Genomic DNA, 25,214 nt, shown 5'->3' with positions numbered 1-25,214 from the left:
GCAGGGGATTAGGATGTTATCTTGTGTGTGATGGAGAGGGAGAAAATGTTTAACATGTCTGATCCCTCTTACTCCGTGGAAAGTATACTTGACATGTAGATGAGCAAGCAAGAGCAAAATCAGGGAGACAAATCAGATAACATTTGTAGTGATCTAGGCAAGAAATTATGACTCATGGTTTTCAGGGGAAGAATAGGTGGTAAGATATATAGTTGACTATTTTTATTGAATTTTGCAAAAAAACCCATTTAAATATAATATATTAATTAATTCTTTGATAATTTCACATATGCATGCATGCAATGTATTTTTATTATTTTCACTCCTACTCCTCCAAACTCCTCAGCCCAATCCAAGACCCACTCCCTACCTACCTCCTCATGTCCTTTAAAAATTATTATAACCCACCAAGTCCATTTTGTACTGCCCATGTGCTCGTGGATATGGGGCCATCACTGGAGCATGAATGACCTACTAGGAACCACACCCATAAAGAAAACTGGCATTCTCTCCCCTAGATACCATCAACTATCAATAGCTCTCTAACTAGGGATGTAGCTCATGACCCTAAGCACTAGCCCCCTGCCACACACACTACAGCTGGAATATTGATTGGATTGATCTTATGCAGATAGAGTGAGTGCAGTAGTCTTGTCTAGTCCTGATGATAAGGTTTCCTTCCAGTATTCCCTGAGCCCTGGCTCTTATAACCTTTCTGGACCATCTTCTGTGTGGTTCCTGAGCCTTGAGGGCAGGGAGTATAATATAGATGTATCATTTGTGGCCGAGCACTCTCCAGACACTTGTGTTCTGCACACTGACAATTTGTAAATTCACTGTCTTCTACTGCACTAAGAAACTACTCTGGTGATGTCTGAGAGATGCATTAATGGTTGGGTATAGAGATATCAGTTTGGAGAGAAGTTTGAATCTATATCCATTTAGCAAAATAATCATTGATTTACCCCTGTGGCCTGTGAGCTCCCTAACAATGGGTTCTTGGCCATATTTATAGAGATCTACCAAAAAGTCCCAAATTAGAACTGATGACCTACTTTTCCTGAAATGACCAGTAGTGCCAACCTCCTGAACGTGGTCACAATGATGATTCCAAGGGGCTAAGGTCATCTGGAAGATGACACACTTAAAGGCCAGGTGGAAGAAGCTTATACCACTCCTGTCTATATCCCACCAGGCAAAAACAAGTCAGTGCATGCAGCTTAACCACAAAGGAGACTATGAAGTGTAGTTCCACATGCAATGAGAAAGAGTGAACTGCAATAGAATTGGAGGAGCACAGATCATGATCTCTGCCACACTGTCAGAGGAGAAACTGGAGAACCACACAGAAACAGAGATGGGGGAGAAGGCATCTTCAAGGAGGAGGAACTGATCAATGCTGTCATACTGCAGAAGATGAAGTAACACACCCACATAAAAGAGTGCAGGGATTTTCGTTTAGGAGCTCCCTGGTAGCATTATCAAGAACAGATTATGTTGTTCAGTGAGAGTGGGAGTGAGAAAGTAAATAGGAAAAATACAGACTGTTCTGTAGGAGAAGCTGAGGATGAGATGGTGGGAAAGATAACAAGGTATCCAGAGGTTAACTAGTTGGAGATATTTGTTTATTATTAAGACAGGATCTTATTATGTAGCCCTGGCTGGCCTGGAACTGCTATAAAGACTAAGCTGGTCTCAGAGACACAGAGAGCTGCCTGCCTCTGCCTCCAGAGTGCTGAGCATACACACCATGCCTGATCATGAGATTTAAAAATAGTAATAAGCAAGATAAATATAAGTTAAGACTAAGGGGCTAGTTATGAAGAAAAAGTTAAAGATTATGAGATGATTGAGGCATCTAGAAGCTAGGATAGAATGTGATCAAAATACAGTGATTATATTACTCATGGAAAGGAGAAAGAACACAGCTTCTTCTAAGAAAATTCTACAATTAAGGGACAGGTAATGGATAAAGTTCATGTCTGTGTTTATTTCTCCAAAAGAGTTCAGGCCTGTGTTCCATTTTTGCTCTAGGATTTTCTGAGTGAAACTCTTCTGTCATAGACCATGGTATCATAGCAGAGATGGGAAGATATTCTCTACTGGTATTAGATCTGAAGGGAAGCAGTGTTCTTTAGGTGTGGTAAGTCTTCTAGAAAGAAGACAGCTTGTGTTCGTGAATAATCTGTTCTTTTTCTCCTGTCTGGCTAGGCTGTGACAACATGCTGATGAGTATAAAGTCTCTGAAAATAGTGAAGAAGACCATGGACCCAGATGGCTCTTGGATGAAAGATGCTGGTGGTAACTCTGCAAAAGTGTATTTATTAATTGGATCTAGACACAACACAGTTTGGGAATTTGCAAACTTGCGGGCATTCATGGAAGATAGCAGCAAGCCTGGCCCCCGGAAGCTAATCTTACCACTTTCCTGGCAGGGATCAGGGCAAGTGATCTACAAAAACTTTCTATTTTTTCACAATCAAGGAACTTCTAATGAGATAATTAAATACAATCTGCAGAAGAAGACTGTGGAGGATCGAATGCTTCTCCCAGGAGGGGCAGGCCGAGCACCCATCTATCAACACTCCCTGTCCACTTACATTGACCTTGCTGTGGATGAACATGGGCTCTGGGCCATCCACTCAGGACCGGGTATCCAAGGCCATTTGGTTCTCACGAAAATTGAGCCAGACACTTTGGGGGTAGAGCATTCATGGGACACACCGTGTAGAAGCCAGGATGCTGAAGCTTCATTCCTCCTATGTGGGGTCCTCTATGTGGTCTACAGTTCCGGTGGCCAGGGCCCTCATCGTATCACCTGTGTCTATGATCCACTGGGCACTGTTAGGGAAGAGCATCTGCCCAATTTGTTCTTCCCCAGGAGGCCTAGAAGTCACTCCATGATCCATTACAACCCTAGAGATAAGCAGCTGTATGCCTGGAATGATGGCAATCAGATCATTTACAAACTCCAGACAAAGAAAAGGCTGCCTCTGGAGTAATGGACGGCAGCTTGGAGGGGGAGTTGTGTGGCTTGGGTAGTGGTTTTCCAGAACACTGAGGTCACACACAGCCTCTTTACAGTGTAGTACCCCTCTAGATGCACACAAAAATAGAATGTAAAAGTTTAAATACATAATATTCCTTTCCCAAATGTCATTGCCTTAGGTATCATTTGAGAGCATAGATGAGGCCATCGTTCCAAAGTTTTGACCAATACCCCATCTTCATCCAAATCTGATGGGGCTTAAGGCCTCCTCCATCTGATCTTAGTCCCAATCTTTCCTTATTCCAGCATTTTCTCTGACTTTATTCCTCTTACAGCAATTAGGATATTGCCACCTCTGATACTCACTGATTTCTTCTTTGGCTTTCACTCAGACTCTGTCCTCTTTTTCAAATGCTTATAAATAATTTTTCATTGACCAACTTTATTAGTTACTTTTCTTGTTGCTATGATCAAATACCTAGCAAGAGACAACTTAAGAGAAAAAAGGTTTGTGCTGGCATATAGTTTTAAGAGGAGCCAGGCACAGTGGTGCATGCCTTCAGTCCCAGTGCTCAGGAAGCAGAGGCAGGTGGATCTCTGTGAGTTAAAGATTAACCTGATCTACATTGTAAGTTCCAGGCCAACCAAGGCTACAAGAGTGAAACCTTATCTTAAAAAAAAAATGGATATAGTCCATCATGGTAGTAGTGAAAGGGTGGTAGCGGTGGCATGAGACAGCTGTTCATATTACATCTGCAATCCAGAAGCAAGGAGCAGACCAGAAGTGAGGCTGCACTAAGAAACCTCAAGGCTTACCCTTATAGTAACTCACCTCCTCAAGTTAGGTCTCACTTCAAGGCCTGCACCCAGCTGGGAACCAAATGTTCAAGCACACGAGCCTATTCGGCACATTTCACATTGAGACCATAACACTCAGGAAGCACTATTTCTTGTTGATGTTTAATTTTTATTTCCTCTAGCCTTGCCCTTTGCTAAGCCAAGTGGATACAGTAACAAAATAAAAGCATGAATAGTTGGATGTTACTTCCTAGTTACAAGGCCTTTTAACATTGTTTAATTCTCTTTTTACCTTTGTAGGTACATACAAATCTTTATAGTCGCTAAGCCAGAGAAACTACAAAATGAAAGAGCTAGAAAAGATCACAAATATCATAGTCATTCCATCATCCAAGGAAGGAAGTATCAATTATATACTTTTGCCCACCTATCCTTAATCATTATGTCCACCAGTTCAGCCTAAAAATAATAGTTTGCCCTTAGGCAGTTCTCATGTCTGCACAAGGTCTTCTTGTAGGTCTTTCAAAATCAGCTTTCTCCAGAAAACCAGCCCAAGGGTAAGGACAAAACTCTAGCCTCATCTTGTCTTTCTGTTGCCTGATTCTTTCTTCTTGATTTAAATATAATAAAAGTGATATTAAGCAAATAACCTCATCAGATTATATTTGCCTATATCCCCCCAGCACGAAAGCTTTCCAATATTATCTGTGTTGGGCTTACTGTAAACATTCCCTAACACACGAAGGCCCTTGGTAAATACACTAGTCTGGATGGAAGCCAGGTAGCAGACAAGCAGCTTTGCCACAGCAGGCTTGCGGGGCATTACAGAGGGTAGTTGAGAGGGACATCTGCAAAGTGTTTCTCACATGTGTGTCCCATTTGGCTGAGTCCAGGTCACAAGTGAGACTGCAGTGCCAGCCTCAGTCATGTGCTGAGGTCCCTGCCTTTCCAGGTTGGTCACATGAGAAGGCTTGCTTTGTATCCTTGCAGCTGTTAATCTGTCTTTGCCAAGTCCAGGCTGGGACCACAGGCAGTGAAGAGAAATCCCTACCACCACCATATATCATCTGAGTAAATCTTTGGCAGAAAGGAATGACCCACAGTTCTGATGAAATGGCCCCAAGAGCCCAAACCTTTTACAGAATAATGAATGAATAAACATGATGTAACTGCTCCATGAATCCAGGAATCAATACCTGCTCTATGGGTAAAGTACATTACCTACCTTTCTGACAAAGAAAGTGACCTACTCACATTGAAGGGTGCAGGAGCATTATCAAAGGAGTGAGTCCTGTATACATGGCTCCTTTGAAGTCAGGAGAATAGTTTGCTTGTAGTGTGCTGTCTGGCTTCTATCTGGGAAGTGCTTGGAATGGAAAACTCTGCAGGATACACCTATATACTCCCAAACTGCTCACCCTGGTACACAGAACCCCCACAGGTAGAATATCTCTTTTAGGTGAAGAAATGTTCTTCAGGAAGAACCTGTTCATTGCTACGTTTCCTAACAGCATGCAGGTCATGGGACATCTGCTTCGGTATCTTTCACATGTCTGCTTTTCAGCTCTAGTCTGGCTGGATTTTAAATGAGGATTGATGATGTCTCCATGACCCACATCAATGGTTATTATATTGTAGTACATAAGAATCACCTGAGGAGCTTTAAGAATTCCAATATTCAGGCTATACTCTCCAATACTGTTGAATCAGACCCTCTGGAGTGGGAGGAAAGCATCTGTATTTTTAAAGCTCCTTCCCAAACTGCACATAAGCTTGAGAAAGCCAATTTCATACAACATTTTGCAAAATAATTGTATACTTCTGAGAAAATACTAGCGGTTTCTGGGGGCCTGGGCAAGAAACTGGGCACCCCTAGGTCCAGTGGGATTTGGAACTGCCCACTAACGCACAGGAACTCATGTGAACTGCACAGGCTCTGGCTCCAAAGGCCTCTCCGCTATTTTAAGGAAGTGAAAAAACCAAAGGGTGTCCTGCTGTGACACAAGTCTCATGGGCCTCAGCTTTTCGATGCTGGCTTTGCCTTTGCTCTGCTGCTGGCTAGGTCCCAGCAGTGCTCAATCACCTGTTTGCCAGAGTGCTTATGTTCTGTTCACACGTGCAATCCTCTGGCCACCCCAGTAATTTTAGACTACCAGGATTTGAAAAAAAAAAAAAAAAGTCGTGTCCTGTAGTATCTGTCAAGACTCGAGTGTAAGCAACTGAAGTCCAGTTTAGTAGTAACTCCTGCCAGAGTCCCTGGTGTCACTGTCATCTGAGGTCCTGGGGATTTTAAGCAGCTAAACTGAGCAGCCGGCCCTTGGAGGCCCCAGTAGGGCAAGCACCTATGATGCAGACCTGCACACTGGAAGTAGGTGCTGGGACTCGGTCTCCAGGGCACAGTCCTTTGGGATTTGAAAATCCAGCCCCTATGGGCAGACACCGCCACAGTTTTCTTTGGCTTACTTGTACCTGACCTCTCTGGACACAGGAAGTGTTATTCACAAGGCAGGGCACCAGAGCTTTTCGTACGTTGTCAGCCACTAGAGGTCACGAGAGGTCGCGGGGGTTGGAGCGCAGTCAGACCTTAGGGTGAAGCGGAGCCCGCCAAAATGAGGGTGGTCTAGTCTGAAACAAGGAATGATGCAGCCCTTAAGCCACCCTCAATCTCAATGGGATCACACACGGCTCGGGGTGTGTGTGGGTGTATGTGTGTGGTTTTCGGTGCTCCTCTCTGCAATTCTCCGCACAAGTATCCTGCTTCCACGCTGTCATTTTCCACGTCCCGGTAGCAATAGTGACAGACTGCAGAAGCTCAGGAGGCCTGAGTACGGTGGGACACAAGAGAAATGCCTAGGGGCCGCCCTGCGCCGGAAGAGTGCGAGAGTCCGAGGTGCAAACAGTGGGTAGGACGCAGGGAGGGGCGTGGTCTCATGGGAGGGGTGGAGCTTGAGACCCGCACGCGGAGCGCTGCCTGGGGGCGGGGCTCACCAGGCAAGTGGAACTGGAACTGTGGCTCTTGGGTCCCAGCGGGCCACAGCGGGAGAGGGAGGAGGGGTGACAGAGGGGCGGTCCTAGGGGAAGGCCCCAGCAGCCAAAGAGCCACACTCCGGGACGAGCCTCTCCGGGGCCCCGCCTCCGTCACGTGTGCGCTGTACCGGGTCGGTGCTGGCGGGTCGGCTGGTTGGTTGGCAGTTGGTCCCAAGGCTAGTGGCCTGTCGCTGAGTTCTCGGCTCTTATGTTCTGGAAGGTGAGGGGGACACGGAAGCGACCCGCACACCTGAGCCTCCGGGAGAGAAGCTGCGCTCAGGCATCCAGGTCAGTGAGCTCTTCTGGCCCCGGATCACCGCTATCCCGGGAACTGAGCGCCCCTAGATATAGGAGACACATGAGTAGTTTTGGGGTTCGTGGGCCTTTAGATCTCCGAACGTTTTCAAGACTTTGGGGGATCCGCTTATTTGGCTGGGAGACTGGGAGAAGGGTATAACTCCTGTGGATATGCATGAGTTTCCCACCGCACTCTGCTCCCAATGTGCCACCAGCCTCGCGCTTCTACAGGTGCTAGGGTGGTCCCGGGATAATGGGGTGCTCAGATATCCCAGAGTTCCGGGCGATTATATACCAGCTTGGTGCCCCATGAGAGCAGCAGTGGCGTCAGATGGAAAGCCCAAGGTGGTGAGGAAGTTGAGGACGGTTCACCCAGGTTAATCTCTCTGTTCTATAGAGCCTTGGTCCTCAGCGCCTTGGCCAGGAGCAGTTGTGTACACTAATTGCTAAATTCAACGTGCTTCCCAAAGGCTCAAGGCAGGGAATCGTTGTAGAACGGGATTGGGATGTCAAGATACTTACATTTTAAAAAGTGGGTCCTCCTCCCTCCTTCCATCTCGACTCCAGACCCGTAGTTTTCCTTCCGATGAAAATAAGTTTGTATGTTTAAAGACAAGCACTTTTAAGGTTCAAGTAAGATTCAAATAGGTATTCAACTCTTTCAGAGCATTGAGATATTTGATATGGATCAGTCTTCCTCTTCCATATTTTGGGCTAATTATCTGTCTTCATCTCTCTTGGTCCTGAATTGATTATATTACATATTGAAGTTTTTATAAGATTAACATGTATTTTGTGAAGTTAAATGAACAACTACAGGAAGGAAGTCAACCACAGACCTAATTACCTTTTGTCCTGGATTACTATTGGTATATCAAAAATGTTATCTGATTAGGAATTATTTCTTTCTTCACTTTGGGAGAACCAGCCCATTCATATTCTATTTACATTCATATTTAAATGACTTTAAAGTGGAATATTGTTAAGTCTTTTGCTGTTATTTTTATTTGGGATTTTATTTAATGTTAGTGGTAATGGGCACTGGTGAACTAATTTAGGACCTTGTGAATGCCAGTAAAGCAAATGCTCTACCACTGAGCAACACCTCCCAGCCCTCACATAATATATTAGTGGTATTACTTTGATATTTGATGATGTGCCAATTTTAGTTTATTGCTTCTGGTTGAGACAGGCTCAATGCTACCATGTGTGTTGTGGTAACTAAGGCAGATGTACTATGATTTTAAGAGTAAGTGGATAATGTAAGCAATACATGTAAGAGTGGCAGGAGAAGGCGGGAACAAACTTGCAGAAATCCTAGTTTTTTTCATCAGAAATAGGAAAATCTAGGATAGTTTTAAGAAGGATCAATCTATGTGAGGTGCCTCACAGGAAAGTATCGGGTGGCCTGGCCACGGAAAGGCTTATAAGGCAAACTCAGTCTGGCTCCAAGAAGTAGCTACTGGTCATTCTTGGTTCCTGGCCTGAGTGGTAGACAAAGCAACAACAAACAAACAAAATAACAAACAAACAAAACTGATATCCCAGCTGGCGCCTGAGGCAGGTGGGAGGCCATGGGCATCAACGAATGGGATGTTAAGGAAAGACTGACTTGTGGTCAGCTGAGCTTATCAAAGTTAGAGGCCTTGACCCTTGACCTTCCCAACTCCCAGACTAACAAATCCAGTAAACATTTGTGGAGTGAGTGGTCAGGTGACACTGTAGAGCATCACTCTTCAAACACAAGCCTGAGAATCACGCAGTGCTCTTCAAATGTGGGTCAGGGGTAGAGCCTGACTTCCTGCATGTCTAACCTATCTCTCTCCTGGCTGTATCAAGAATTCAAAGTAGTGATCTACAAACCCCTGCCTGGGGGAGTTTTTCCGAATTATTCTGGTTAAGTAGGCCCAAGGCATTTTTACCGAGTTCCCTAGTAACTGCCAGGTGGGATAAGCCTCGGGACTTGGTAGTGCTTGGAGGACCCCAGCTGGGAGACCAGTTAGGAGACTAGCAGGCCAACTCAGGTCAATGTGATGAGAGTGAAGTGTGAGCCGACAGAAGAGACCCTAGAAGTACTGAGTCTTTAGGACCAGGGCCAAGGAATGGGAGGTATCAGCCCAGTATGCCCCAATCATATTGATTCGGCAGAATTAGACACTAGGAAAAGGAACAATTCTTGGAGAATTCTACTTCAATTTTGGATGCAAGGATTGGTGTGTTGCTCAGACGATAATGGTCAGCAGCTCATTTGTACTTGTCCGTAAGGTCTTTTTTTTTCTCCTGAATTACAAATGTAATCATGATTTGTTCCTGTTTCAAATCCCCTTGTTGAGCTCCTAGGAAAACATATGAGGGGAAGAATGAATGCAAGCACAATAGGTGACTCTTTTTTTTTTTTTTTTTTTTTTTTTTGGTTTTTCGAGACAGGGTTTCTCTGTGTAGCTTTGCGCCTTTCCTGGGACTCACTTGGTAGTCCAGGCTGGCCTCGAACTCACAGAGATCCGCCTGGCTCTGCCTCCCGAGTGCTGGGATTAAAGGCGTGCGCCACCACTGCCCGGCCTACACTTTTAAACATTTATTAAGCCCTACAGATTGTCCGCCGCCATGTAAGACATGACAGTCGTCCCTCAATGTGCCCAACTGCACCCAAACTACAACTAAAGCTCTGGGCTTGGCTTCTCCTGAGTCACTATTTTCCTTGCTTCTTGCTTCCTCCTTCCTCGGAGAAGTTCCACTTCCTTTGCCCTTTGCTATCCCAGTATCTTGTTTTGTTTGTCCTTGAAGGCACCTGTGTGTGTTTATTTTTGGAGTCTAGGAGAGGTGAGCTTTGTTTCTTTATAAAATCTTAAAGGGCAGTCTGTTAGTGGCTCTCCCCCAGGGACTGTTATTATCTCTGATACTTGTGATAAAAAGCCTTACAGGAGGAGATACCTCCCCTAAAGCAACCAGGTGAGCTTCCTGCTGAGATCTCCAGAAGGCCTCAGACTTCCTGAGGCATTGGGACTCTGAGCTTTGTCTGCAGCAAAATGAAAATGTCTCTGGGCCTTAACATCATTGGTCTGGTGCTCCTTGGTAATTCTTGCTTTCATTTCCTCCCTGTGTCCCTGTGCACATGTATGCACATGAGAGCTAAGCACTCATTGCGTTTGATGCCTTTTCTTAACTCCCATGTTATATAGTAATCTTGTACTCATCTGTACATGTCTGTAACACACCTGTCGACACAGGTAGGATAAGACTGCCTTTCTGAAAAGATAAACTATAATATCCTTGTGAACTTTTAGGCTAATTTGTTTTCTCACTCCATCTCCACTGTTTCCCCAAACTGAGGAGCTAGACTGTCCCCATCCTTTTGTGCTTCTCTGTCTGAGGAATGTATGCTTCTTGGATTATAATCTTTGGACATTGCTTTTTGCTTGGCCATGAGTCTGAAGTACAAATCTGTTCATGATCCTTCTCTGCTTAAAATCTCCTGGTGGACCCCTTAATGCAAAATATGAGGAGAGCGAATACAAACAGAAGAGATGCAGTGTTCAAACATTGACTAAACCCTTATGCAAGATGTGACAGTTTCCTCTTCCTGGAGGTACCTGTTGTCTCTGCTCTGTAACATGTGTGAGAACCCTAGAAAGCCCCTCACTCTCAAGTCCTTCCACTCTTTCCACTAGTATCCTATATGAATTACAGTAGAAACTGCTCTCTGCTGTGTTCCCTCCACCTCTCTGTCCATACTCTGAGCTGCTCTAGCTTTTGTGTGAGGCTCAGTACTTAACAGTTATCAGAGAGAGTTTCCCATGTGCGTGGGTCCTGTGTTGCCTGGCGGGTTTTGCTTCTGTAAAGAGGGAAAGGAACAGGTTGTTTTGTGAGCGAGAAGGGAAGGAATGGGAGCAAAAGTTAAAAGACAGGAAGGGCAGGCTCAAGGAAGAATGGCTCAATGGCTAGAATATGGGGTGTGGTGGGGTGTTGTATGACTTTCCTGGGGAGACATGAACAGATGTCTGTTCAACCCAGATAAGATGCTGATGACACACTAATGAAATGATTCCACCCAAGCCTAGCCTGGTGAACCAATGGTTTATGAGGAGTTATTGACAAGAGTGTGGGTGACTTTAGGGCAGCTTCATCCCTTAGTGTGGGTGAGAACGCAGAAAGGCTTCACCCCTGGAGTGAAGTTGCTCCACTTGCTTGACTTGCAGGCAGCACAAGTAGATAGTCTCTTGTCTCCAACAGTTATTTACCGATTTTATAACTGGGGGTGAGGGGTAGAGTTGGGGGTGGGGGTGAGGGGTAGGGAGGTCTTATTCATCCTGTAACTTTCCCAACTGAGACTCCCAGGTTCCCCCTAGGTAAGTTTCACTAGCTTCCTGATTTGTATGAGTCTCCCTGCATTCTCCAGGAGGAAATGTTTTAATTCTGTAGAAATGGCTCTACATCAATGGAGACATTTGGAGAGGAAAGGCTGGAGTTTGGAAAGGGAGAAGATGGTGGAAGGCCCTGAAGGTTGGAGTTAAAGAATTCAAAGTTTGACCTGTGTGATAATATACACACACACTTAGAATCTCTGGTACTTAGCAGCATGATAAAAGTCATCTAAAATTTGTTTTCTTTGAACTGATGACATTGAAAGCTATGAGTAATATGGAAAAGGCTCTGTGCAAGTTTGTCTTCAGGAGGGTTCTGGGCTGTGAAGAGTAGATTTGTGGGACTACTTACAAGTTAAAACCATAGAAAAATCTTGGGTCCTGAATCAAGGCAGTGACAATAGCAATGGAGAAGTGAGCTTGCCAAGAAATGACTGATTGGATTTGAGGGAGAGAAAAGAGTCATACTGGACACTGACTGGCAGAGAATGACGTGATTGTGAATAGATATGGGACCACGGAGGACCTTCTAACTTAGAAGAGAGAAGGGAAAGAGGTTGGTAACACATTTTAAAACCAGAAGAGGATGGCAAAGCCCAAAGCAGTGTTCTCAAAGTCACCCCGTTCTTAGTTGCAGATCCAGGCTTCCTAGCTTCCTGGCTTCTAGCATATTGAGTAGAGAAGTGCTTTTTATGGTATCAGAAGAACTCTATTCTGTATATGCTGCTGCTATGTGCATATTCAGGTTTTTCTGGGAGTGTAACCATTAATCAATTTACCAATTCACTGGAAATGTGTATTCTAAGGACATAACACTCTCTTCTTTCCCAGACAAACTTAGGGGACACATTGAACATTCCATAAGATGTTGCTACTGTTGTAGTGATGAATAGATGAGAGAAAGGAGAGGAAGGTGCTGGGAATGAAAGCTAGCTGGGGACAGCAAACCAGTCCTAAGGACTTCCTGCCCTCAGAAGGGCAGTGATTTCTGATGATTGAGTGATGGATGGGAGGAGGTGTCTGGGAGAGACTCAGTGGCTCTGGGGCCACAATTCCCTCCTCCTCACCTATCCCTTCTACACTTCTCTAATGAGCCAGGCTTCCCAGCTGCTGGCTTCCCAGGACAGTCTTGCCTTTGTCGTGGACCTCAAGGTAGAGGTCACTTCCATCTGCTAGGGCAGAGGTAGGTAGGCTAATGGTATGGGACACAATCGGAATGTGGTAGCTGGCAAACCCAAACAGTAATTCAGCTGTGCTGGGAGTTTACTTTGAAGGTGAACTTGTCTAGCCTTCCTGGCTTTTTCTTGCTTGTTTCTACCTCCACTTGTTCTGAGGTTGAGTTAGTCTCCTTGTCCTGTCATCTAATGAGACTTAAATATGTGCTTGAGCCTGCTCACCCATGGTAATGTAGCAGGGATAGTCATAGATAGCAGACTTGGGTTGCCCAAGGCTTAGGAATGACTTATGCAGATGTAAGGTGGGAGGAGAAGCCATTAACAAAGATTAGTTAATCCTGGTGACTTTGGAATGCTTGGCCTCTCCCCTGTTGTGGAATTCCCAAGGGGCTCCTCTTTTTCTTTCTATCTATCTATCTATCTATCTATCTATCTATCTATCTATCTATCTATCGTGGCTGGATCTTGGTATGTATGGACCTACCAATCCACCTGCCTCAGTGTATGTGTGTGTGTGTCTCTCTCTCTTTTAATTAATTATGTATACAGTGTTCTGTCTGCATGCCAGAAGAGGACACCAGACCTCATTATAGATGGTTGTGAGCCACCATGTGATTGCTGGGAATTGAACTCAGGACCTTTGGAATACCAGCCAGTGCTCTTAATCTCTGAGTCATCTCTCCAGTCCCCTGGGCTCCTCTGAGTGTAACTGTCTCCTCCCAGAGATAAAGACTCTAAAAGGAAGGGCAGTTATCTAAATCCTGGGATTTCTTTGCCTTCATGGGGATGCTCACAGCCCTGTTGACTGCCTGAGAGTGTTTAGCAAGAATGGTTAAAAAGCCTCTCTCACTCTCCAGGATGAAGATGTAATTTCACAGTGCACTATGGACTGTGCCAATCAGATGCAGCTGGGCATCTCAGACTGGGCAAGGACCTCTGAGCAGGAGGGCTGCTCCTGTGACTGCATCAGGTGTCCCAAGAAATCATCGTCGTCTCCTTCCTCTTCAGTATTTTATTTTTGTTTTTTTAAATTATGTTTGTTCATGTAGGTATGTGCACATGAGTGTAAGTACCCTTAGAAGTCATAGATGTCAGGTTCCCCTGGAGCTAGAGTGAGTGACGGTTATGAGTGCACCGGCATGGGTTCTGGGAATCGAACTTAGGTCTTCTGCAAGAACAGTGTGTGCTCTTGACTGCCGAGTCATCTCTTCTCCTCCAAAAGTCCTTTTTTTAAATCATGATTTTGACATTAATTAATTAAATAATTTTACATCCCAACCAGTTTACCTCCCTCCTCTCCTTCCAATCCTTCCCTCTGCCCCCAGTCTGCTCCACCTCTGTCTGCCCCTCCCCCCCATCTGTTCTTTCTCCATTTCTGTTCAGGAAAGGGCAGGCCTCCTATGGATATCAATAAAACATGGCATATCACGTTGCATTAAGAGTAAGCATAAGCTCCTTCCCTTGTATTAAGGCTGGGCAAGGTGGCCCAGTATGAGGAATAGGGTCCAAAAAGCCAGCAAAAGAGTCAGAGACAGCCCCTGCTCCCACTGTTAGGAATCCCACCAGTTAAGCAAGCTCATAACTGTCCTATATATGCAGAGGGCTTACATCAGTCCATGCAGGCACCCTGGTTGAGGATTCAGACTCTATGAGCTCCTTTGAGCCCAGGTTAGTTGATTCTGTGGGTTTTCTTGTGATGTCTTTGACCCCTCTGGTTCCTACAATCCTTCCTCCCTCTCTTCAGCAGGATTCCTCCATCTCAGCGTAATGTCTGGCTGAGGGTCTCTGTTTCTGTTTCCATCAGTTGCTAGATGAAGCCTCTCTGATGACATTTGGGCTAGGCACCAATCTAAGAGTATAGCAGAATATCGTTAGGCATCATTACATTGACATTTTTTTTCTCCAGTTGTGTTTGGTTCTATCCTAGGTCTCTGGGTCATCCAGCCTGTAGGTCCTGGCTCTCCAGGCAGTGTCAGGGGTGGACTTACTCTTGTGGTATGGGTCTTAGGCTAGACCATTCATTGGTTGGCCACACCCTTAATCGCTAAGCCACCCTTACCCCAGCATGTCCCATAGGCAGGACAGACTATAGGTTGAGGGTTATGTGGCTGGGTTGGTGTCCCAGTCCCTCCACTGGAAGTCTTGCCTGGGCACAGGCGATGACCAGTTCAGGCTATGGATTCACTATTGCTAGGACTCTTAGCTAGAGTGTGCCAGGTTTCTACCCGACTCCGAAATGCTCACCCTTTCCAGTCTCTTTTAGTACTTCCCCTCTCAAACCGATTGTTCATGTTCCCATCCCTACTTGCCCTCAGTCCACTTCATAAAATCTCTTCTATTTGCCTTTCCCAGGGAGATCTGGGCATCCCCCCTTGAGTTCCCTTTGTTACCTAGTCTCAAGAGGCCTTCTTAACAAATGTCTCCAGCCTGCTTTTGGTAGAAAGACACGGGGTTGCCTGATAAAAGCAACTCCTTAGTTGATTGTGTGTGTGTGTGTGTGTGTGTGTGTGTGTGTTGTGGAGGAGAGTAGTATAGGACCCTAGAAGGAAAGAAAGGACAGGAAACAGGAAAGAACCACAACTCAAACCAAGAAGACTTCTGTTTCTTGTCTGTGTATAGGACGACTCCTCCCAGCAGCTCTATCCTCTAACAGAAGACTGAATTTCCCTTAAACCAAAGAGGCTTTTTCATGAGTATCTCTCAGAACTGGACTGCTTCCTGGAGGCAACTGAGGTACAGCCATGCATAACAAAAAGACTCCTCCAGAGGAGCTAGAATGGAATTACCCATTTGATATGTTTGACAGAGGGCTTATCTCATGAAGCAGAGGTAGTGTTATTTAGTTTTGTGGGAAACACCCCCATGCTGGGATTCCAACTCAGAATTTTGTGATCTAGTGCTCCTGTCTCTGGGAAACAGATTTTTTAAGGTTCTTGAGTACTAGATTTAATTTTATATATTGCAACATGAATAATTTGTCTCTCTGTATGTTCATGTGGGGCCATGTATGTGCAGGTGGATGTAGGGGCCAGAGATCAGCCTTGAGTTTCTTTCCTTAGGAGCTATCTGTCCACTTTGTTTTTCTTGTCAGGCATAGTGGCACACACCTTTAATACTAGCACTTTGTCTCTCCCTGGGTCTCTTGCACTGCTTAGGCCTGGCTAGCTGGCTAGCAAGCCCCAGAAATCCTTTTGTCTCTGCTTCCTAGCTTTGGGATTACAAGTCCACCACCATGCCTAGCATGGTGGGACTGCCTCAGACCTGCTGGGGTGTGTGGCATCAAACTTATCCTATACCCTGAATTCTGTGAGTGATAGCAGCAGCAAGGGGGAAGGGAGAAAGGGGAGAGTGGATTGGCATGCCTAGAGGAGAGAAGTTAAATTGTGATTTCAGGAGGAAATGGCAAATTCTGCTCATTCAGCATTTTACCAGAGCGAAGGAATAGTTCTTGGCTCTGACACCTGATCTTGACTGGATGTCATGAAAAGGTTTTATTACATAAGCTCTTCCTGCACCCCGCCAAGACATCTGGTTCTTTGATGCAGCATTGCTTACCTGGTAACAGCAACAACATCCCTGTGTGTCTGTCTAGGTTTTCATTGTGCCAGCTCACTGGTGCAGACAGTGCCTGGGGCACAGATTATTGTCCTGCTTCTGCAAAGGAGGAAACCGACTCCTCCTGCTCTCCCCACCCCCTCAGTCCATTATAGCAGGCAGCTGGTTTTCTCCATCATGAAGGCTTGGTCTCCCCCCGTCTTAAGGACCTTGGCAGTTCTAGGATGTGACTTTGAATCAAACGGTCCTCCATTCAAGCGCCTGTGCTACATAGGTTCAAAGCTGCCACTTTGAGCAAGTCTGCTTACTTTTCTGAGTTTTTAAGTTTCTCATTTGGCTTAACAGTAATAGAGGGCCACTTCATTTGATTGTTGTGAAGATTAAATGAGATGGTGCAGTCATTGCTGGCTAGAGTGCTTGGCATGGTATAGGCAGTCAGGAAATGGTATTGTCATTATTTCTCCTTTCTCAAGAAGCCTGAGAAAAGCATTTTGTGAGAAGGAGCGGTGCACATGAAGTAACGTTGCAGTCTCCCTCCTTGTCCTGAACTTTGAAGAGGAAAGTAGCAGATGTGACATAGAAAGGACAGCCATAGTGCAGGGGACAAGTGCACAGTGGGGACTGTCGCAGGTCCGTCTCAGGTGGCCGGTCATCAGCAAACCAGACGAGGGAAGCACGAGGAGCCCAGCTCAGTAAGATGCGGCTGGGCTGGGCAAAGTCCTGTCCTAAGGCTCCTGGAATCGATGTGTGTGTTTCTTCACTGTCCAGGTGGGAAAGCCCATGTAAATTTGCTTAGCTTGGCTTCATTAATAGAAATAGAGGGAGCCGGGTGGCAGTGGTGCACGCCTTTAATCCCAGCACTCGGAAGGCAGAGCCAGGCGGATCTCTGAGAGTTTGAGGCCAGCCTGGTCTGCAGAGTGAGTTCCAGGACAGGCAGCAAAACTACATGGAGAAACCTTGTGTCGAAAAACAGAACAAAACAAAACAAAGAAATAGAAATAGAGGGGACCTTTCCTTGAATTTACCTAGACTTGTCACATTGAGACAAGTCAGGGGAGGGACCCCAAATGATGTAAAATTAGTGCTCTTGTTATGCAAGACTTGAGAAGAGACAGGAAAGCATAGGAATGAGACACATGTGAATGAGGCAGTTACTGTATTCTGTGCTTCTGTTAGGGTAGATTTAGGGGCTCTGGGTAGTGAGGGTAAAGGAAACTAAAGAGGAGGCAGGTATAGTTCGAAATGACGCAAGAAATTCCAGGTAAGTGCTGGTGATACAATTTAGTGGGTAGAGGGTTGGTGGGTAGAGGGTTGGCATGGCATACCAGAATTCCTGGGTTCAGTCTTCAACCTTACCTAAGATGGGGTGGTTGAGGTACACAAGTCTGTAATCCTAACCACTCCAGAGGTGGAGGCAGGAGGATAAGAACTTCATACTTATCCTCACCGTAACTTGCTCCAGGCCAACCTGGGTTACATTAGACAATACTACAAATAACAAAATTCTGGGTAAGTCAAGCTTATCTCTAGACCCAGAAGCTATCTTAGAGCATGTGTTAGAATCTCTCTGCAAGGACATTGTCTGATGAGTATCCATTAGGAAGCAGTAGATAAAGTAAGAGGAGAGGCAGAGTCTGCTAAAGGCATTGTGGGATTAACCAAAGTGGTCTTGGGATTTTGAAGAGTAGGAATGATGGATTGATCTGCTGGGTTGTCAGTAAAATAAGACTTGTATCTACTGGGCAGCTAGAGGGTTCAGTGTGAGGGAAGAGAGAATACAGGGGTTCTTGGTCAATCAGATGCCCTGAGATAAGAGAACAGCAGGCATAATTGAGAAAACTGGGTTCAAGAAATAAGGAGGAAACCTTCCATTGCTAAAAGTGGAACAGAGAAGCTGGGCATGGTGGTTTGTGCCTGTAATCCCAGCACTCAGGAAGCTGAGGCAGGAGGATCACCGTGAGTGGCCTCCTGCCTCACCAGCTTGGCCTCCGGAGTGAGTTCTAGGCCAGCCTGGGCTACAGAGGGAGACTCTGTCCCATAAAACAAGAATCTGGGACTGTGCAATGGGATGGGAGGTGGGGGGTGGGTTTCAATTCTAAACCAAAATAAGCTGGGCTTATCTCTTCTAGGGATGGGAATGTCTGAGCAAAGACAACTAGCAAGGAATGTAGGGTCTACCAAGGGCAAGAGGCTAGAGAAGGGCAGTCATCAAGATTCTCTCTGTCAAGTCACAGGCTAATGGATCAGGAGAGTGGAAATCCTCTGAGGAAATGCCTTGTAGGCTTACTCTTTGCAGCCAGGATCCCCAAGACCTAAGTACCATGTATATTCTCTGCTTATACCACCCTTAGCCTTACCACAACTAGGTTTTGAATGCTTCTTCAGACTTGGAGGTCCTATGTGAAGATTGTAAAAACATGACATTCTAGGACATGGAGAGCCATGGCATGTGGTCTGAGGCATTAGCCTCCCAGGATCCAAGAGAGTATAACAGGTGTAGAAGGGAAAAGGGACAATGTGACCTGAGGTCCTGGACTCCTAGGTAATGGTTGGTGTAGAGGGCCCTAGTAACAGCACTGAGAAATGTGACTTAATGCAGCCTGGGCCACAGTGAGGTTCCAGCCCCAAGAGCAGGCAGGGAAGGGCTGTGGGCCTTATACAAGTAGGCTGAGGTTTTGGGTGGGGTGTGGTGGATGGCAAGATGGAGGGTGCTGTGGTTAAGCAATGTGGATGCCTGAGGGGCATGGTAGCCTGGACTAGAAGGCAGGGAGGGAGCTTGGCTCAGAGTAGGAGCTTATTTACCAGGTCTGGGGAAACTCCTACCTTTTAAGGAATAGAGATGGAGTATAATTCCTAAGCTCTCTTGCCACATTATTTCAGTCACTTGATAATTTTCAGACCATTCTCTGCAGGCAGAGTGGGGGCTCTAGCTGAGGAGGTCACTTCCCCTGCCTGAGTGTAATGTAGAGAACGGCCAGTGGTCAGGTTGACCAAAGAGACAACCTGGTTAACTAGAGCACCAAAGATGGGCCGCTATCATTTAGTAAGCACCCACCATGCCTGAGGCGTTGAGTGGAGATTATGTACTTACTTAAACTTCATTGGCTGCCTCTCAAACTTGAATTCTGCAGGAAACTGACTCTGACAGGACATGTGACTTTCCCAAGGTTTTCTAACTGATGACTAGCATCACATTTATACTCAGTCATCCTGATCTTCTAAATTCATGTTGTTTCTACCCTTGGCACCACTTTTAGAGTCCAGATTAAACAACTGATTATACTGAAGACTTTTCCCTTAATGATGACAAGTCAGGAAAATGGTCAAATCAGCATGTGCCTGGCCATGTTAATCTTCAGAGGAACTTGGTAGATGTGGCTAGATTGTCATGAAGCATATTCTAATCCTAGTTAGGAGAGCTCAAAACCATTAACACATTGATGATCTTTCCTTTTTAAGAATTATTCTTCTTTTTCTGTGTGTGTGTGTGTGTGTGTGTGTGTGTGTGTGTGTGTGTGTGTAAGTGCCTGCATGTGTGCATGTGTACTACATGTGTGCCTGGTGCTTACCAAACCCAGAAGAGGCCTTCAGATCTCCTGGAACTGGAGTTATAGGGGACATGTGTAGGTGCTAGGAGCCAAACACAGGCCCTATGCCAGAACAAGTGTTCTTAACTGTGGAGCCCTCTCTCCAGCCCCTACATTGCTGTTAGGTATAAAGAAACGATTAGTCCCTCACTACTATAGGTAATTTCTGAATTATTGACCTAAATTCCTCTATTTTTCTCCCACTCGAGAAAATATGTTAAAATAGGGCATGATGATCCTGATCATCTCAGTGTATTCAAAAAGCATCTTAGCTTTAGCTACTTCATTGTTAGTCACATCACTTGCAACAACTCCATCATTTTAGGACCCTGGGATATTTAGCAAGAGTGGTGCTCTGGAGTGGGCTGGAAGGCCATAGTCAGAAATGAGAGTCAGGACAACCTGGGCAGTAACCCAGGTGAAGCTGTGGGGGTGGAGAAGACTGGCTAATACAATGTGGTAAGTATTTGTCCAGAACTTGCCCAAGCAGAGGTTTGGAGTGGGTGCTAGGATCCCTGCATGAAAGGACAACATTGTTCCCATGCATGGCATGTTCAGGCTCTGAACAGGTGGGCTGATGGGAGCTGTCCATTCAAGTCAGGGATCTTTCTGAGTCTGTTGGAGAGCCAGCTGGTCCTTATCACTGAGTGGATGATGGGCCCTGGTTCTCATCCTCTATCCAGCTGCCTCCTGCAGCTTGAGACTCAGCTCTAGTCCTAGAGGCTATTTGCTGTCTTCTGCATGAACCTGTGAAAGCTGCCCATCAGCCCTGAAAATCTGAGATCAGCTTGGGAGACTGTAAATACAGGGGCTGTTCAGATCAAGAAGGCTTGGGAATATTTAGGCTACAATGTCTCGAGATCTCATGTTAACAAGCTACTTCTTGGGGAGGGAGAATCTCTACCTCCATGTCCTACCTACCAAATTGGAGCACTTTAAAAATGTTGAGGGATGCCATGCTGTCACAGTCCAACACTCAAGTGTCGGGACTACTTACATTTAAAAGACAGTTTTAGATAAAATGATTACTGAATGAGGATTGGTGCTGATGAAAAGAGCCATAAGGTATGTGAGAAAGGTATGCCATTACATCACTGTTATGTGCCATGTCTTCCTAAGTCTTCCTAACTCCTGGACTGATTTCTTCTTTGGTACTGATGTGTCTCCCTCAGAGTATGGCATCCACTGAGAGCATTTATGGGTTTTCTTTAGGATGCTGGTTCCACTTGGCTGTCTTCCCTCAAAGTCTTCACTGGACTTGATATAGGCACTCTTGGTACCAGTGCACAGGACAGAGGTCCTGTTGTTTCAAGACTAAACTAGCTGTGAATGAGATCAGAACATGGCCCTTTCCCCACCAAAATCTACAAAGCCCAGCTTCAGCTTTAGCTTCCACAATGAGTACCTCTCAGACCTTTTCCCGTGGTTGTGACTTCCCTCTCAAGTCAGTCCCCAAGTGGCCCCTGAGCATTATAAACTTGGCCTGCTTACTTTCCTGCAGCAGGGTTAACTGCTAAGTCTCTGGTGAATGGCTGAGCAAAAAGCACCGGACTGTGTAAGAGTGGACATATGATCTCTAAGAGTAGACATATGATCTGTAAGAGACTTTTAGCTTGGGAAGGCATGGTCTTGCTGTTTTTGTGGTACTGCTAGAGAGAACCATAATGTTCAGAACACATGTACTGTGTTTAAGCTCTGGTACTCTCAGTGTCCACTTAATGTTGGGGCTGGCCTGGAGGTATTTGGCCACTTCTCAAACAGACCACAGATAGTCTTGGCCAAATCCATCTTCTGTAATAGTGCATTCAGTAAGGATGTGCTCCTTGAGTGGGGTGAGGCAGGGTGTTGTGGATCTATTGGGCCAGGTACTGAGTTTGAATGACTTCTTCTGTCCTCTTTCTTATCACACTGTCCAGCCTTGTGTGAATTGGGTATAATAATATGCCCAGTATGCAATAACTCGAGATGTTGATGCATATTACCTAAAATTGAGCAGAGCTAGCATTTAATTACTTGCCCATCCAAGTTCACTGTGACCTGAACATTTATGTTCTCCTCATCCATATTAATTTCTTCAAATCCTAACTCACGAGGTAATGGTATGAAGCAAGGCTCTGAGAGGTGGTTAGATGTGGAAGCTGAGCCCTCATGAATGGAATTAGTTCATTATAAAAGGGACCTGGGAAGCCAGTCCCTCACACTGTGTGCTTGCACAGCTAGAACCAGGAAGTGAATCTTCACCAGAACCGAATCTCCCTTGTCTCGGACTCCCCATCTTCAGACTATTAGAGATAAATCTGTGTTGTTTATAAGCTGCCTGTCCAGTTTATGGTGACATCGTTATAGCAACTCAGACAAAGACAGAGTTGGAGTCCCTTCACTGCACCTTGTTCCTCTTCTTCTGGAGGAGGGAAAGCCCATCTTTACTTGGTAATAAAGGAACTTCCAAAGGCTCTGGGTAGGACGGAGTGGTATATGGGAACCCAGAATTTGTATGCCTGTCCTTGCTGTGGCCCTTTTGAATTGAGTCACAGGGGTCTCAATACTTTTCACTTCTTCCTTTGACTTTGAGGAACTGTTGGCATATCTTCTGTGGGGACTAAAGGCTGTTTTATATGAGAGAAGAGCTAAGGAGAACAGGTTTCAAAACATTTTCACTTCCTGTGAAGAATGAGACTGCGTGGGCCCACACGAGAGGGGATATCCTATGCAGGGTCCTGCTCCAGCCGGCTTGTGCTGGTTAGTTTTGTCAACTCTACACAGCTAGAGTCACCTGGGAAGAGGGAACCTTGGCTGAGGAATTGCCTCTATCACATTAGCCTGTGGGCATATCTGTTGGCCATTTTCTTAATTGTTAATTAACGTAGGAGGACGGGGCCCACTATAGGTGGTGCCATTCCCAGGCAGGTGGGCCTGGGGTGTGTAAGAAAGGTAGCTGAGCAAGAAAGGCATGGGGAACAAGCCAGTGAGTAGCATTCCTCCATGGTCTCTGCTTCCTGCCTCCAGGTTCCTGCCTTGCTTTCTCTCAGTGATGGAGTCAAGCCTTTTCTCTCCAAGTTGCTTTTGGTTATGGTGTTTATCACAGCAATAGAAACCTAACTAGCACAGCCCTTTCTTTAGTGTGCAGTAGCACATGAACAAGTAGGGGATTCCTGGCTCCCTATTCTTGGGAAAGTCCCTAAATTACTGTCTTGCCCAAGAACTCACAGGCAGAGAAGTGATCTAAGTGACAAGTACCTTGTGACATCCAGCTAAGGTTAGGGGACAGGCACTGCTCCAACTGTTGCTGCTCAACTAATATGCAAGAACTTTTGCATTGGGCTAAAGAAAAGAGGCTGGACCCAGGGCTCTTGGTTTCTTGAATGCAGCTTGATAACTGCTATTTCTCCAAGGAGAATAGTTTCCTCCTTGTTGTAACCTGAAGTCTGTCCCGATCACATGGTCGGTCTTAGTCCCTAAGTGCAATTCACCTAAGAGCTGACTTACAAAGAATATGGATAAATGTTAAGAAATGCCTGCACTTTGATATTTAATGTGTGAGTGTGAAGCAGAACTCCCGCTTAGACTAAGAGAGGAAAACACCATTGGATCAGGGTGATAAAATCACCGGCTCCAGGGAGGCTATAGCCTTCTTCACATGAGCTTCCCTGACTATGTATCCAAGGTCAAAGGAGAGTGTTCCTGAGTTTGCCCAGGCTGCCATAACTAAGTAACAGAAATCAGGGGCTTTAAGTGATAAGTTTATTTTTTTTCACAATTATGGATGCTAAAAGTCCGAAATCACATTGTTTTCTGGGTTGGTTCTTGTCCGCCCTCCCTTCTTGGTTTATAGGTAGCTGTCTTCTAGCTGTGCCTTTGCATGGTCTTTCTTTTATGCCTAGTGGTTAGCCTCTTCTGAGAACACCCGTTATATCTGATTAGGTCTCACTGTAATGTAATTATCTCTTTAGTAGTCTTATTTCCAAAAGCAGTCATATTAAAAAGATAATAACATGGGGGTCAGGACTTCAACATACAAATTTTGGAGATATAGTTAAGCTCATAATAGAGTGTTTTCAGAATCCTCAGCAAACAAGCATCAGTGTCATGGCAAAGGACACAGAGGCACTCACTGCTGATCCTGACAAAGAAGGTCGACCTAGCCTAGCCCATAGCAGAAGCTTGACTGACTTTGTCCAAAGACTCATGTGGGAATGCTCAGGGCCTAGGCTTTCACTTGCCATTGGGGCTGTATGGCAGTAGTGAGTTTTACAGTGACTTCATGGCTCCCAGGAAGTCCAGGCTGGTGGTGGGGAAGCCCCCTTTTCCTCTAACAGAAGCAAGAGCCCGAGTAGTATTGCAGGCTGAATCTGGAAAGATTTGGTCTTTGGTTTTCTTCTGATGTTTGTTTATTTTTTATTAGCATCTATTGGTTATACATAATGGATTTCATTATGACATTTTCATATATGTATATAATGTATTTTGATTGTATTCATCCCCTATTACCCTGTATTGTCCCCTCTTCCATTCCCACTGATACCCTCTCCTCATCTAGTGCCCCTCTCAGGCAGAGCTGCTTGAAAGATAAGGAACTAACCTTGGTGTCTTTTACCCAAGATTGAGTTTGTTCTGTAGAGTTCTGATCCCCTGAACAAAGACTGTCCTCCATCCCCTGAACAAAGACTGTCCTCCGTATTGAACTGCACAGTAACTATGGTCTCTAGAAGGAATGATGAACTTTGTTTTAATCAGTATTTTATAGGATTCTTTTAAGGGAAGAAATTGTTTTTCTGATTCTTTTGACTCATAAAGGTACACAGTCACAATCAGATGTCACCAGTCTATGCTCCCATGCTGGGGAGAGGCACACGTACTGTTTTCAATGCCCCACTGCTTCTGGTTCTTAAGGCCTAGTTACCACACATATACTGTTCTGAGTCATGGGCATGAATGGGTCATGAAGGAGAAATGGAAAGCTATGCATTTAGCTTAGCTTATAGGAGTTGATTACATCAGGAGTCTAAAACCTAGTTTTTCTTAAAAGGTTAATTCTGGACAAGCTGAGTCCCCAGTATGTTAGCAAAATAATAACATAGTTATAAATGATCTGAAAGCACATTATTAACTTGGTTACAGGTTGGGAGAAAGTTTGATTTGTAAAGGTGTGTTTCAAAGAGCATTTCCAGAAAAAGCATTTCTGTACTCATCTGTGATATCTTTTTCCGCTTTGGTGACCTCATGAATTTCATTGAGGTTGCTTACAGGAGCATGTTAATTACAGGAACTGAATACCTTACTGTTAACTACATCACTGAAGAAAATGTCTCTTCCTTCTCCCAGCAACCATTAACTGCCTACAGATCCTTAGAGAGGGGTGAGGCCTTGTGGGCCCCTCTACCCTAGTAACTATTAAGTGCTGGCATATCTTCATGGAGTGTGTGTG

The 25,214-nt window shown here is 45.2% G+C and overlaps 2 protein-coding genes across 5 annotated transcripts in view; both read left to right on the top strand.

Annotated features, from left to right (window-relative positions):
• Window positions 1-4,960, top strand: part of LOC128125217 (synaptotagmin-9) — a 223,787-nt gene extending 218,827 nt beyond the window's left edge. For all 4 annotated transcript variants that reach the window (XM_052762378.1, XM_052762377.1, XM_052762380.1 and 1 more), the window contains one exon: window positions 2,212-4,960. In XM_052762378.1, coding sequence (XP_052618338.1) covers window positions 2,212-3,002 — 791 coding nt within the window. In that variant the 3' untranslated portion in view covers window positions 3,003-4,960. The remainder of the gene's footprint in view (window positions 1-2,211) is intronic.
• A 1,963-nt stretch (window positions 4,961-6,923) lies between these two features.
• The window catches only part of Ppfibp2 (PPFIA binding protein 2), a 165,516-nt gene continuing 147,225 nt past the window's right edge, over window positions 6,924-25,214 (top strand). The window contains 1 exon segment of the mRNA XM_052762533.1: window positions 6,924-7,102. The gene's annotated coding sequence lies outside the window, so the exon portion shown is untranslated.

Source organism: Peromyscus californicus, unplaced genomic scaffold (assembly GCF_007827085.1).
Source record: "Peromyscus californicus insignis strain IS unplaced genomic scaffold, ASM782708v3 Scaffold_4__1_contigs__length_199733344, whole genome shotgun sequence".
Lineage (NCBI taxonomy): Eukaryota > Metazoa > Chordata > Mammalia > Rodentia > Cricetidae > Peromyscus > Peromyscus californicus.
This window is presented reverse-complemented; position numbering and strand designations above follow the sequence as displayed.